General features: G+C 38.5%; 1 protein-coding gene across 1 annotated transcript in view; it reads right to left on the bottom strand.

Annotated features, from left to right (window-relative positions):
• The window catches only part of tex9 (testis expressed 9), a 69480-nt gene that overhangs the window by 1054 nt on the left and 53707 nt on the right, over nt 1-14719 (bottom strand). The window contains exons 9-10 of the mRNA XM_070859306.1: nt 8101-8274; nt 1015-1149 (exon numbers count right to left, since the gene is read on the bottom strand). Coding sequence (XP_070715407.1) covers nt 1015-1149; nt 8101-8274 — 309 coding nt within the window. The remainder of the gene's footprint in view (nt 1-1014; nt 1150-8100; nt 8275-14719) is intronic.

The following is a 14719-nucleotide window of genomic DNA, read 5'->3' as shown; positions in this document are numbered from 1 at the left end:
AGCTGCTGGGATAGCCCGACTGCAGGTAAATTATGCAAGTCAATGCCTTGTTGCTAAGTATTCTATATGAGCTGCTGCTGAATTTTGATATCAATCTTTGGTTAAACTATTCTTTCTAACATCCAACAGGTAGAAATAGCAGATAGAAATAAGCAAGGACACAAGAGGGCAAAATTAACATGAGCTGCTGAGGTGTGAGGATATGGGATGAAGCATAATCAAACAGACAGCAAAGAAATAGAAAAAAATACAGAAGATACTATCACGAGCTGTGCTGCATTAACATGAAGTGGTCTTTTCTAGTTTTATTTCAGTGTGTGATAGGTTGGGTAAAGGAAAACCATATTGGCAGAGCACAAAGTGACAGGTTGGGTAAATAACCCCAAATTCCCAAGATGGGTAAACCATTAACAGAAGTATGAATCCAGCCACAGGAGTAATCCAAAAGCACTATTACTGGATGGTGCAGCCTTTCCCTTTGATTTTCTACCTGATCCCCAGGAGTAGGGCATGTCTGCTGTTCAGAGAAGTATATAGAGGAGAGTATTTTCAGAGTAACATAGACACCCGAGCCATGAAATACAAATAACGTGGTTAATAAGTACCAAACCATATCTTAATTTTTAGTGTTGATCTTCTCCACCCTGTGGACCCTTACTATTTCAGTGCCGCAGACATCTGCAGAACTTTGTCCAACTATTCCTCGTGCTTCCGACTACCAAGCCAAACTTTGAATCAGCTAAATAATTTGCCATTCATTTCTTCAAAAACTTCACAAGTGGAACTTTACCAAACGTTTAATTATATTTTTTCCAAAATGGACGTTGCTAACTGTGAAATTAAGTTTAATAATCAAGGGTAAAATTCACTGATCCCTTCCTTCCAGTGGGGAGCTGCACACAAAGGGATCTTGGGTTGGAAATAGGGCTGCAACGTTGTCACAACAAGTCTTCACGCATAGCTCTCCACTAGGAACAAGGGATCAGTAATTTTAGCCAAATATTTGTACTTTACCTTATTACTCTGCTTCTGTTTATTCAGCTCTATCTTGTATTTTTCAGCCTCTTCTAATGCCCTGTTCAGACGAACCTCTGTGGCACCGTGGTTTGTGGCAGCTTGCTTCTGGGTTCTTTTCTGGCTGTCCAGTTCCTAAGATGATGATTACATGGTGAGGAAAAGTCACAGAATATTAATTTCTAAGATGTTAAAATATATGTACTAGACTGTACTATTACACAAACAATGTTCATGTTCTGGACATAACATTTCTGAAAATATCATTGTCCTATTTGCTGACTCATTTTCATGCTGACAATCAGATAGAAAAGCACAATCATGGTAGAAATGTTGACTTTGGCGATTTAATGCCAAGCTGTACTTTGATATGGATTTAACAATGGTAATCACTTATCATTAAGAGACTGAAAACATCAATTAAGCAAGTTGTTAGAAGGTGGATCCAAATAAGTTAAGAAATACATAATTTTTCGCCGTTACAAACCCTTTACACCACTTCCACTAGGACCAGGCTTTACTTACTACTGACATTCTTACTGCTGACTTTTTGTTAATGTATATTAGAAAATATATCCTATATATACTTCATTAGCTGTGAAACGCTTTGGTACATTCTGAGGTCGTGAAAGGTGTTCAACAAAATGTACATTTTTTCTTTTCTTATTGTATATCCAAAATCCTAGTATATTGCATTTCTACAGCCTTCTCAGTTGGATCCAAAATAACTCCTGCAGCTGGAAAACTTTTGGCTGAAAAATTAAAGCAATATTATGATCTGCAAGAACATAAACTATTTACTCAATTCATGGAAATAAAGAAAGGTAAATAATTTGATTTTGCTTCTCTATACTATCTCTCTCTATTTGTCTTCAGTAGACATAATTAAAAAAAAACAATTAAAGGCACAGAAGAACCTCAATGACATTAAATATTTATAATCAGGCATTCTTATTTATGTATTAACAAATCTCCTATGGCATTGTACTTGGTGTTGAAAAATATAATGTATCTATCATTTTTCTCAGTAATGGGCCATGCTTTTCAAAAGCCCTCTGTTGTTGTTAAACCTGATCGTGCTGTGTGCTTCTTGCATCTTTTTTGTATAAATTTTAATTTTAATTTCACTGATGTGGTCATTTGTATTTGTCTCACTCTTTATTTTTCACTACTGCCACCAGTCTATGTAGTTCTTATATTTGCTCGGACCAATGGCTCATTTCCTTCGATAGTCTGAATAAGATTGAACCATTTCCATGAGTATCTGATTAGCTGGCTGAATTTACCATTGGTGCTAAGTTAAACCAATGAATCTGAAAATTAGGTCAATACTAATTATTTGCAGACCTGTCGGAAGTGACTTCACACCTGACAGTCTAAAAAGAGATGTAATGAAGGATAATGTAGATGGAAATAATATTAGGTATATATTGATAGTATATCAATATAATTTCAAAATTTCAATGTATTTTCTTATCTGATTTTATGTGACCAAGCAGTTAATTACCATTAGAAATTAAAGATACCAAAAAATATATGGTTATGCGAATGAAACTATTACGCAAATAATACTGTGTTTAAATGATTGTATTAGAGCTCGAGACAAATAGGGGGTTAATGTATAAGTTATGTCTTACTGGAACTGCATACTTTTCATTTTTCTGGAAAATGAGTATGAGGGACTCTTGCCTTGGGATGAAATAAGGGGATGACAGTGCTCTGCATGCTGTAAGGCTATAATTGGTCAATTACAGAAAGCATATGTAATGGCTGTGAGAAGACCGCTGAGAGGTGGGAGATAACAGGAGAGTTAGCCTTTTTTCATGGCTTAATCAAAGAACTCAGCATGCTATTTAGCACCTTGTTGTAAGGGGAACTTCTATAGTTTAAATGGTCCAGTCCATATTCTACCCCAGGCCCACCTCTAAAAGAGAATAAAAAGAACTAAAGAGACCTTAGCACAGATGGTGAAGTAAGGACTCCTAAAGGTGGATTTGATGCTGACCTCAGTCGAACACTCTTGGGCAGTTTAGAAAGAGAGAGGAAGAACAAAAGTTGTTCATCTGTCTGATCGGGGCCGGTATCAGCTACTTGTCACGGTTGTATGTTTTTGCTGTATAACTAGTGTATTATATTCTGTCTTAAATTCCGATTAATCACCATATGTCCACCATATTGGTTTGCACTCGATCCTGACTGTTTGGAACACCTGAGATAAGTTAATCTCACCATTACTGATCCTTTACTAAAAGCAATCTAGTTGCATATTTAAGAGAACCTTTGCCTCCAGCATTAACTGATCAGTTTTTTTTTACCTCACAATCTCTTCAGTAAAGTAATGCATTGGGTTTACAATAAGGAATTCTTACATTTGAATCATTAATACTCACCAGCAAATAAAAGTTTCTTTACTTGTACTAAAACAAGCATTGATTCTTATTATCTATAACAAATGCTGAATTTGGAGTTAGAATCATAGGGCCGAAATTTCCCATGAGTTGCACCGTATTCTTTTGGTGTATCTTTTTAGTTGCAAATATGGGCATTTAATTTGCGCAAGTGTAAGTGAGTTAGTTAGGTTTTTTGTTAGGTCAGTTTTTTTTTCCAAAAGGGGGTGTTCCCAGCCACTTATACCATTTATGCCAATTTGGCCAGAAAAAAGTTGTACTAAACTAACTTAGGGTAACGTATGTGTCCACTTTTGTCCGCACAGAAAGACCTTCCTTACAGTTAAGGAATCGGCGCAAGTACTACATTTAAAGCACCACCAAGCACCAAAGCACAAAAAGTATTAAGCAATTAATTAACAAATAAAATAGAAGGAACCCTGCACCTGAAGCACCAAAATCAATGTAAATAACAAATAAAAAATAGAAGTGCTACCTTAGGGAATGCAGCGGGCTGCCGATGAGGGAGCCCATTCAACCAGGACTCGGGACAGCGTGCTTCAGCCCCTCCCACACAGCCTGTGCGAGTTTGCAGAAACGGCCTGCCAGGACCTACGGCACATGCGCACAGACTCTAGCGCACATGTGCAGAGGTCCCGGCACTGTTTCTAGCGCCGGGACCTAGCTCCGATCCCCCCTCTCCTGCGCCACACCAGCTCCACAGACGGCCCGAGAATGATCGCACAGATTTTTTTTGATGCTGCTTCTGATGTAAAATGTCGGCGGGGGGCTCGGAGGTGCGCCGAAAAAACCGGAGAGCCAAATTTGGGCCCATTGAATGGTTACAGCACGGAAGGCCGTTCAACCCGTCAAACCTATGCCGACTGTCGGCTAGTCCTACTCCCCACCCTTTCCCCATAGCCCTGCAAAATCTTTTCTTCAGATACTTACCCAACTCACTTTTGAAAGATAAAATTGAGTCTGCCTCCACCACCCTTTCAACCAATGCATTCCAGGTCACTGCGTAAAAAGATTTTTTTCTTCTGTCGTCTTTGGTTCTTTTGCCAATCACCTTAAATTTGTGTCTTCTGGTTCTCGATCCTTTGTTGCAAGATTAATATAGCTAATGAATATTTAGTTTGATTCTGAATGTTATTGTGCTTTATTACACACTGATTTTCAGTGTATTTTAAAAAAACCCTACACTCTTATCCAAATTTAAATCTACATCAGCTATAGTAGAAATGTACAGGTACGGTAGTATAGTGGTTATGTTCCCAGACTAGTCATCCAGAGGCCTGGATCAATAATCCAGAGAATGCAAGTTCATATACCAACATGGCACTTTGAGAATTTGAATTCCGTTTTAAAAATCTGGAAATAAAATCAGGTGACAGTAAAAGTGACCATGAGGCTGTTGGGATTGTTGTTATCAACAAACTGGTTCACTAATGTCCTTTTAGGGAAAGAAACCTGCTGTCCTTTGCTGTTTCCACCTATATGTAACCCCAGTCCCACACCAACGTGGTTGAATCTTAACTACCCTCTGAAGTGGCTTAGCAAGCCACTCAGTATCAAGCTGCTGTTCAAGAAGGCAGCGCACCACCACCTTCTAGAGCAACTAGGGATGGGCAATAAATGCTGGTCTTGCAAACGCTGTCCATATCCCGATAATTAATTGTAAAAATTTAGTGAGTACAGAAATCCGGTAAAAATACAGGAAGCCATAAATAGATAGCGAACTTTCCCTTCCTAACCATCAGGTGGCAGCAACAAGTAATACTTCTAATCTGACTTCTTTACACATTGGCAAGGTGAGTAAAGGCTGTGTCTGGTGCAGTACTAAACCCCGCAGAATCCCTGGTTCATGCTTAGATCTCAGCCAGGGCCTTCGTGCCCCTGGGCTGGAAATGGAAAAATCTGCCAGGGTTTTTGTTCCTGACTGTTATACAACAACCCAATAGAGAGAGTACACGTGTGCACACAAGATTGGTTCAACTGTGATGCCCTCCGTTATCGAATAACAATGATACAGCCTGGGATTACATATGAAGAATAGCTAATTGGACAAATCTGTTGGCACCTATAAGTCTATAATTCTATGGATTATAACCCAGCTGCAATGAGCTCCTTCAGACAAGGAGGGGAGAAAACTGGCAAAAATTCGATGAGGAAAATAACGTGGTACTGTATATACTACACGTATATATAACATTTCAACTGGAAATATTTTATCCTGTTTAAATTTGAAACAACACACAAATCATTGAAGCCACAGAAAAATGCTCTCCAAAAGATACAAATTTGCTTATATTTTTCAAATGCTGAAATAGGTGTATAATTTTACTTTAATGGAGCATACACAGGCCTCAAGGTTTCCCAGTTGAAAGGTTTCACACAATAGGCACAAAACACTTTCCATGGTAGAATCATTACATTCGCATAACCATTTTATCTTTCCATACCCAAACTTATGTACCTGCCTACCAAATTAATTCAAACATCTCACAAAATAAAAACATTATTGTAAGAACAAACTTAGTTATTAATATAAATGTGCTTAGTGAGGAGGCATGCCTTATATGTGTAATAAACAGCATCATCCTATTTTAAATCAAATAGACCCTATTTTTTTTTTTAAAGAAGTTTGCAATTCTTTTTAATACATTAGTAGGGCTCTATGGCATTGTTCACAGTGAATTGGAGGTTATACTGTTGTAAGGGAGAGTGCTGGGGTGGGGTACACATTTCCTGCTGAAATGATTAGGGAAGAAGTTTGAGAGATGTTCAGAGATGATGAAGTAAGTATTTTTTGATTGATTCCTGGAAAATAAAACTGCATACGTCCTATTTGTACCAAGACTACTTTTGTGTAAGCGGTGGTGCAAATTCAGCTCCAACATTCTTAAAGCAAAATCAGTAGTTTCGTGAACCGATGTTTGTAGGATATGTTACTGAGATGTTTCACTGGTTGTATTCCATTGTAAGATTTTTCTTTAAATACTTCTTTTCAAATATGGAAGTCTTAATAAGAAAATGCAAGAAACACATTTGTGCACATTAATTGTTGGTTGAGCAGGTTGGGCCTATACTCATTGGAGTTTAGAAGAATGAAAGGTGATCTTATTGCAACGTATAGGATTCTGAGAAAGCTTGACAGGGTAGATGCAGAGAGGATGTTTCCTCTCGTGGGGGAGTCTAGAACTAGGGGGCATCATTTCAGAATAAGGGATCGCCCATTTAAAACGGAAATGAGGAGGAATTTCTTTTCTCTGAGGGTTGTGAATCTTTGGAATTCTCTACCCCAGAGAGCAGTGGAGGCTGGGTCATTGAATATATTTAAGTTGGAGATAGAGAGATTTTGGAAAGATAAGGGAGTTCAGGCCAAGATCAGATCAGCCATGATCTTATTGAATGGCGGAGCAGGCTCGAGGAGCCAGATGGCCTACTCCTGCTCCTAATTCTTATGTTCTTATTGTTAATAAATAATAAACATCTATACAAAATAAACATAATATATTTAGAATTGGACAGTTTTTAACTTTAGAATAAGCATCTATTTTGTCAGTTAGATGTTTTTAAAAAATCTCGCAAGTTACACATTTAATTTGCAAGAATGAGCTTTGCAACACTTATGCTAATTTTTACACATCCTTGTATTGTTAGTCCACATACAAACCATATAGTTCTGATTATTTGAAGTGTCTAGGTGAAGTCTAGTTGGATTTTCAGAACCATTTACTGTAGATTTTTTGGGGAGGATTTTGTTTGCACAGAACATTATTCATTTCTAGGGGCATTTTGTTCTGATTGATATTCGGTGGAAAATCTGTCAATGTGGTAAATTATATATTTTTGTCGAGGCTTTGATTTGGTGACTCTTTAAAAGCTGGTCATTATACGTATGGAGTTTAACAGTCAGCCAAGGCAGAATCTTATGCCAGGCTTTTCCCAATGCAATTTTGCGAAGTTTGTAGTTATAAACCAGAGTTTTCCACTTCTGTACTCAGCAGCCCAAGAATTATTCCCATTAACTTTTAATGGGTGGAAAATCATGGACTAGGAAGCACTGAAATGGAAAACTCTAGCCACTGTCTCCCTGGTAACACACAATTTTCAAATATACAGATTTCATGATTGGTTCAGTATGAATTTAACTGACAGCTCCATTTTGAAGGAAAGATTATGGTATCCAAAACCTAGGTAACTTTTTTTCTGCGATATAAAAAGGAGCTATTCTGTTCAACTAAGCAGTTGGCAGATGGAAAATCTCACGAGGAACACTAAAATTCTCAGAAAATCAACCAGGAAACGGTTTGAGAAGAACCAACAATTATAAAATCCTGAAATACAGGAGAAACACTGTGTGCAATTAACAGTCGGTATGCCATTTTCATTTCTCAAGTCAACCAAGCGCTTATAGCGTCCATTGTGGAGATCCAAGTGAGGGCCAGACACTTGCACACAGTCACGCAAGGAAAATCAGAGGGGCAGTTACTCTTGTTCAGTGATGGGCAACTTGGAGGCCAGGGAGGAGTTCACCTGTTTGCCCTTTCCGCCACAATTGGTAATGACCAAGTGATAGGTGAGGGAGTAAGTGAAACTTATCCTCAACTTAAAATTTTTTTTAAGTGGGGATGTTACAATTAAAGTGGATCGGATATGAATTTACTCAGATTTCTTATAATATTACACATACCTTTTGCAAAGAGGACACTTGTTGTTGCAATCCATCACTTTTCCTGTGTGCCTCATCTGCCAGGCTTTTATACTTTTCAATTTGTGTCTGCTGAATGCTGGTTGTCTTCTGTAATCTGTTACATTCTTCCGCCACCTCTTTTACTTGATTACTCAAAGTGTTATTTTCATCATCCTATTGTTTAATGAAAAAATGAAAGAGACTATGAAAAATGATCTTATCGATAGATGTTGGATAAAATTATTCAAATCTTAGCAACTGAAAATGGTCACTCAACTTCACACAATCAACATTTAGATTAGTAATGCAAAGTGAACGGAAAATCACCACCAATTAAACAACTTCAAATTACGAGCAAGAATAGATAAAGGGAATGCAGTAGATTTTCAGAAAATGTTTGAAAAATGCACCATTTAAAAAGGCTTGTTATAGCAGTTAAGATACTTGATATTAAAGTGAATGTAGCTGCGTGCAGCTGTAAGTAGCGAAGGAACAGTAAGCAAAGAGTAGGGTAAATTGATTTTTTTTTAAGTTGATATGCAGGTTGTGGTGGACCTCTTTCATTTACCCCTTCTATAATTGGTTTGGCATAGGCACAACAGGAATGAAGCTGAAGTTTTCCAGTGATATCAAATTGGGGGCATGGCAAATAGCGAGGAAGAATGCAGGAAATTACAGCAGAGCATAGATGGGATAGCTGGGTGAACAGATAGGTGCTGGGTGCAGTTCAACGCAGAGCAACGTAACTAGTACATTTTAAGGAAAATAACAATGAGAAGGAGGAATTGCTAAATCTTACAATTCTTAAAGTGGAGAAACAGATATCGGAGATGCAGGTACAGATTGTAAAAGTGACAGTACAGGAAGAATAGACCATTTAAAAAAAACAATGGTGCAAAAGCAAGGAATTGATGTTCAATTTATACAAGACATTGGTACGCAGTTAGAGTATTATGTGCAGTTCTCAGCACACTATTAAAGGATGAGCATTAGAGCAATGGAAAGCATACAGAGAAAATCCATTGGAATTATATCAGGAAAGAGAGATTATAGTTATGAAGAAAAACTAGAAAAATGTTTTTTTCCCCCCCCACTGGAACAAAGAAGGTTCGTGGGGACTTAATACAAGTTTCAACTTATGAAAGGTTCTGAGAGCATAGAGTGAAAAAATGTATCTGCTGTTGGGTGAACAGCAACAAAGGAGCTTAAACTAATTATAATCACTAGAATAACACAGGAGGAAATAAGAAAATAATTTCAGAGTCATCAGGACATGACTGTTGTGCAATAACTGCCTATTGAGGCCAATGCTATACCATCATTTAGAATAGAATTGCATACATATTTCCAAAGGAAAAGTATAAAAGGATAAAGAAAAAGGGCAAAGAAATGGGATTACAGTACTAGAAAGCTCCAGTTCAAGAGCCAGCTCTGGCACAGGTGCATTAGGCCAAATGGCCCCCTTCCGTGTTGTGCTTTCTATTATGCTCTAACACCATCTGGAACGATTCAAGGAGTTACACTTTTTATTGTCGGAAAGCAGGACACGTTGAGGTGGCCTAATAAAAGTTTTCAAACTTATGAAGCGGTTGTTAAGGTTGATCTAGACAAATTGTCCACATTGATGAAAGGAAGTGGAGGGGCTTCAAAAATTAGGAGATAATTTAGAGAGTCAGAGTAAAGCAGAATTTAGGGCTGACTGTTTCACAAAGGACAATAGACATGCAAAACCAGTGAAGCCAAGAGTATTAATTGGTTCAAAGGGCAACTAGATGTATTTCTGCAGAAATGATATTGTTGGGAAGAGTAGCACAACATTGAGGAGCTTGTGTCTTAGCATGGCTATACCATACCCCCATTTTCAACCAGTAATATTATCGAAGTCCAGCATCTCTAACTTTTTTTGTTATGCTTTGCAAATGAGTACAAATGAGTCCAGTTCTGGCCTCTTGTGCATCGCTGATTTCAATCACTATCATTGGCGGCCATGCTTTCAGCTGCTGTCTTAAGCTCTAGAATTCTCTCCCTAAATCTCTCTCTCATCTTGTAAGATGCTCCTTAAAACCTACCTCTTTGATCAAGTTTTTGGTCAATTATCCTGATATCTCCTTCTGTGGCTAGGTGTCAAAAATGTTTTTACTGATTTCGCTCTTGTTAAAAATCCTTGGGATGTTTTACCGCGTTAAATGCACTATTATAAATCTTCCCTCCTTCCCATACCAACAACTCCAAGTTGCTTCTGAGTATTTCTGTTTAGTTCCTCACCCTAGGATAGCATTTTGCAGCATTTTCCTTCTAACTTTGCTCATGTCCAGTGACGGTTTAGGTTTGACTCAAGTAAAACTGGCATACACAAATAAATGACTGGAGGCATGTTGCTGAATATCAGATATGTGTTGGATGTAACTAATTGTTGTAAGAATCAGGAGTACATCCTACATTGGGAATGTAGGTAATTATTTTTTAAATTATGAGTGACATGATCGTAGCCAATTGAAAATGTTAAAATTATGATGATCAAGTAACTTGGGGAAGACAGCAATGATACAGGAGGTGGGAGAGAGATAGGATGTTTAGTTATTTTTTATTTATATTTTTAACCAGAGTTTGCAACCTTTCTGAAATGGGTCAGAGGAAGAATATTAAGCACTGTGCGGGGAAAGAATATTTTGAGCAAGAGAAACCGGTCCATGGAAACAAACACTGGCTCTGTTAAAAATAAAAATGTCAGTTGGGGCAAATGTGTAAAGAATTAGTCCTGATCCAGATAATATCTACCATATGCTTTCATATGAGGAATATTTTCCATATTCCACATATGTTTAAACATATATGTGAAACAGTGACCTGTGTTGCTGAGGTCAAAATTACACCCTCAGCAAGATTTTAAATTACAAATAAAAATATGAAATTAATTTTTTTTATAAGAGATTGTTTAAAATCTATTTATAACATAGTAACAGATGCTATTTACAACCATCTTAAGCATATATCTTGCTCTGTTATTGTGGCATTTACTCAATGCAATCCATTTTAATTGCATTGTACATTCAAGGATAACAAATGTTCTTGCTTAATTATTAACCCATATCAGTACTTTTAACTAGACAAGCTTATTTCTTACGAGGAGAGATTGTGTCTCGAGGTTTTTAAAAAGAAACACACGAGCATGCAGTGTCAAAGGTACTTTCACAAAATAGCATGTTATTCTCCATAAGTCCTATTAAAAGATTTGTGGAATAATGCTGATCACATATGAGGAAGATAATATTTTATTTAGTGCAGTTGATAATTAAATGTTCATTTTCTAAAAAATTTAAAAATAATTAGTCCTCAAAGGGCGGAGCATAAATAAAGAAAATATACCATTTTTATTTAGTCAACTTTGTGCCACTATTTATAGGCAAGAATTCCACTGGTTCAGCAACCTTTGATTATGTTTGTGTCCAATCATTCAAATAATATTTTAATATCTTGGACAAAATAATCTAAATTGCTCTCTGTAAATGAAATGGAAAGTTATGCATACTACAGTTTTCAAAAGGGAAACATCACAGGAAGACTACAACCTAGTGTCATACTAGTAAGGAGGAGGAACTGAGGGAAATCCTTATTAGCCGGGAAATTGTGTTGGGGAAATTGATGGGATTGAAGGCCGATAAATCCCCAGGGCCTGATGGACTGCATCCCAGAGTACTTAAGGAGGTGGCCTTAGAAATAGTGGATGCATTGAGAGTCATTTTCCAACATTCCATTGACTCTGGATCAGTTCCTATAGAGTGGAGGGTAGCCAATGTAACCCCACTTTTTAAAAAAGGAGGGAGAGAGAAAACAGGGAATTATAGACCGGTCAGCCTGACATCGGTAGTGGGTAAAATGATGGAATCAATTATTAAGGATGTCATAGCAGTGCATTTGGAAAGAGGTGACATGATAGGTCCAAGTCAGCATGGATTTGTGAAAGGGAAATCATGCTTGACAAATCTTCTGGAATTTTTTGAGGATGTTTCCAGTAGAGTGGACAAGGGAGAACCAGTTGATGTGGTATATTTGGACTTTCAGAAGGCGTTCGACAAGGTCCCACACAAGAGATTGATGTGCAAAGTTAGAGCACATGGGATTGGGGGTAGTGTGCTGACATGGATTGAGAACTGGTTGTCAGGCAGGAAGCAAAGAGTAGGAGTAAATGGGTACTTTTCAGAATGGCAGGCAGTGACTAGTGGGGTACCGCAGGGTTCTGTGCTGGGGCCCCAGCTGTTTACACTGTACATTAATGATTTAGATGAGGGGATTAAATGTAGTATCTCCAAATTTGCGGATGACATTAAGTTGGGTGGCAGTGTGAGCTGCGAGGAGGATGCTGTGAGGCTGAAGAGCGACTTGGATAGGTTAGGTGAGTGGGCAAATGCATGGCAGATGAAGTATAATGTGGATAAATGTGAGGTTATCCACTTTGGTGGTAAAAACAGAGAGACAGACTATTATCTGAATGGTGACAGATTAGGAAAAGGGGAGGTGCAAAGAGACCTGGGTGTCGTGGTACATCAGTCATTGAAGGTTGGCATGCAGGTGCAGCAGGCGGTTAAGAAAGCAAATGGCATGTTGGCCTTCATAGTAAGTAGATTTGAGTACAGGGCAGGGAGGTGTTGCTACAGTTGTACAGGGCATTGGTGAGGCCACACCTGGAGTATTGTGTACAGTTTTGGTCTCCTAACCTGAGGAAGGACATTCTTGCTATTGAGGGAGTGCAGCGAAGGTTCACCAGACTGATTCCCGGGATGGCGGGACTGACCTATCAAGAAAGACTGGATCAACTGGGCTTGTATTCACTGGAGTTCAGAAGAATGAGAGGGGACCTCATAGAAACATTTAAAATTCTGACGGGGTTAGACAGGTTAGATGCAGGAAGAATGTTCCCAATGTTGGGGAAGTCCAGAACCAGAGGTCACAGTTTAAGGATAAGGGGTAAGCCATTTAGGACCGAGATGCGGAGGAACTTCTTCACCCAGAGAGTGGTGAACCTGTGGAATTCTCTACCACAGAAAGTTGTTGAGGCCAATTCACTAAATATATTCAAAAAGGAGTTAGATGAGGTCCTTACTACTAGGGGGATCAAGGGGTATGGCGAAAAAGCAGGAATGGGGTACTGAAGTTGAATGTTCAGCCATGAACTCATTGAATGGCGGTGCAGGCTAGAAGGACCGAATGGCCTACTCCTGCACCTATTTTCTATGTTTCTATACATTTTGTACAATTCAGAACAGGTATATAAAGTACTGCAAGTCTGGAGACTCCCTACATGAGGTTTCTCACCCAAATAAAACATACTCAGATTACATATCACCAGCTGACTTCTAGTTATCTAAGTGGGGATCAGCATTTCTTCCCCTTCTGGCACTCCAACCCAACTCAAAGTCTCACAACCACCAGTTGCGGTTCAATCCACCTACTCTTCAGAGTTTCCAAACCAAGTTAATGCCAACACCTCCTCAGAGTGCTGCTGTTGGGCTGATGTTGCAAGTGTTCCAGTGTTGGGTTAAAGAGTAACGCTCATCCCTCTCGGGTGGACGGAAAAGATCCCATTACATTATTCAAAGAAGAGCCCGTGGGGCTTTCCTGCTACCCTGGCCCAGATTTATCCTTCAATCACATAATTAAAAAACACATTATCTGGTCATTAATCTCACTGCTGTTTGTGAAACCTTTCTGTATGCAAATTGTCTGTCGCATTTGTCTACATTATGACAGTGTCTGCACTTAAAAAGCACTTCCTTGGATGTGAAGCGCTTTGGGACACCCCAATGTCATGTAAGGCACTGCAAAAATGCAGCAGTGGCAGAGGTGTGGAAGCAGGTTGTCACGGCCCACAATAGGTTTGTGGCTGATAAAACTTGCAGCAAAACAATGGAGAGGGGTAAGTGTTCCACTTGCTGATTAAAACAAAAAATATACTCTCTTTTTAAGCAAAATAAACCACCTCTGTTGTGTCCATCATAATTTATGCTCACCATTCTTTGTCACTCAAAGTCACAATCCAAGCTAAGTAAGCTATATCAAGGATTATGTTTATAATTATTTTCCGTGTTAACTGAAAAGGATTTATTAGCTGATCTCCATAACATATTAGAGAGCATTTTGAAAGGCATCACCCTTGGCATGGAACCTGAATGGATGGGAGTGTGTATTGGAGACAAGGCTATAACATCAGAGCATCATTTCTATAGCCTGCATACCTCACTAGCAAGACTCCAAACCAAAGCCTCATCTCACAAAATTACCAATAGCTTTCCTAAATCTTTGAATATAATTGTCATGTGAGTACATTCTGTTTGTAGCCACCTGATGGCGTCATAGTTGGAGGCCATTGAGCAGTACGCACATGGTGCTGCTCAGGTATAAAAGGCCAGCCATTGTGAGAGTCAGGCACTTTGGGCCGAAATAAAGCAGAGCCAAGGTTGTACCTTGCTTAGTTAAACAGTATTCAGTTTAAACCTTTATTGCATACATAACATTTGGCGACAAGAAAACAAGAACCTTTGTTTGCAAAATGAGCACGATTGGATTTTTAGAGCGATTCGTGGAGGGAGAAGATTGGGTAGACTTAGTGAGCGATTTGAAC

Source organism: Pristiophorus japonicus, chromosome 17 (assembly GCF_044704955.1).
Source record: "Pristiophorus japonicus isolate sPriJap1 chromosome 17, sPriJap1.hap1, whole genome shotgun sequence".
Lineage (NCBI taxonomy): Eukaryota > Metazoa > Chordata > Chondrichthyes > Pristiophoridae > Pristiophorus > Pristiophorus japonicus.
Note: the sequence above shows the minus strand (reverse complement) of the source record. Positions and strands in the feature narration are given on the sequence as shown.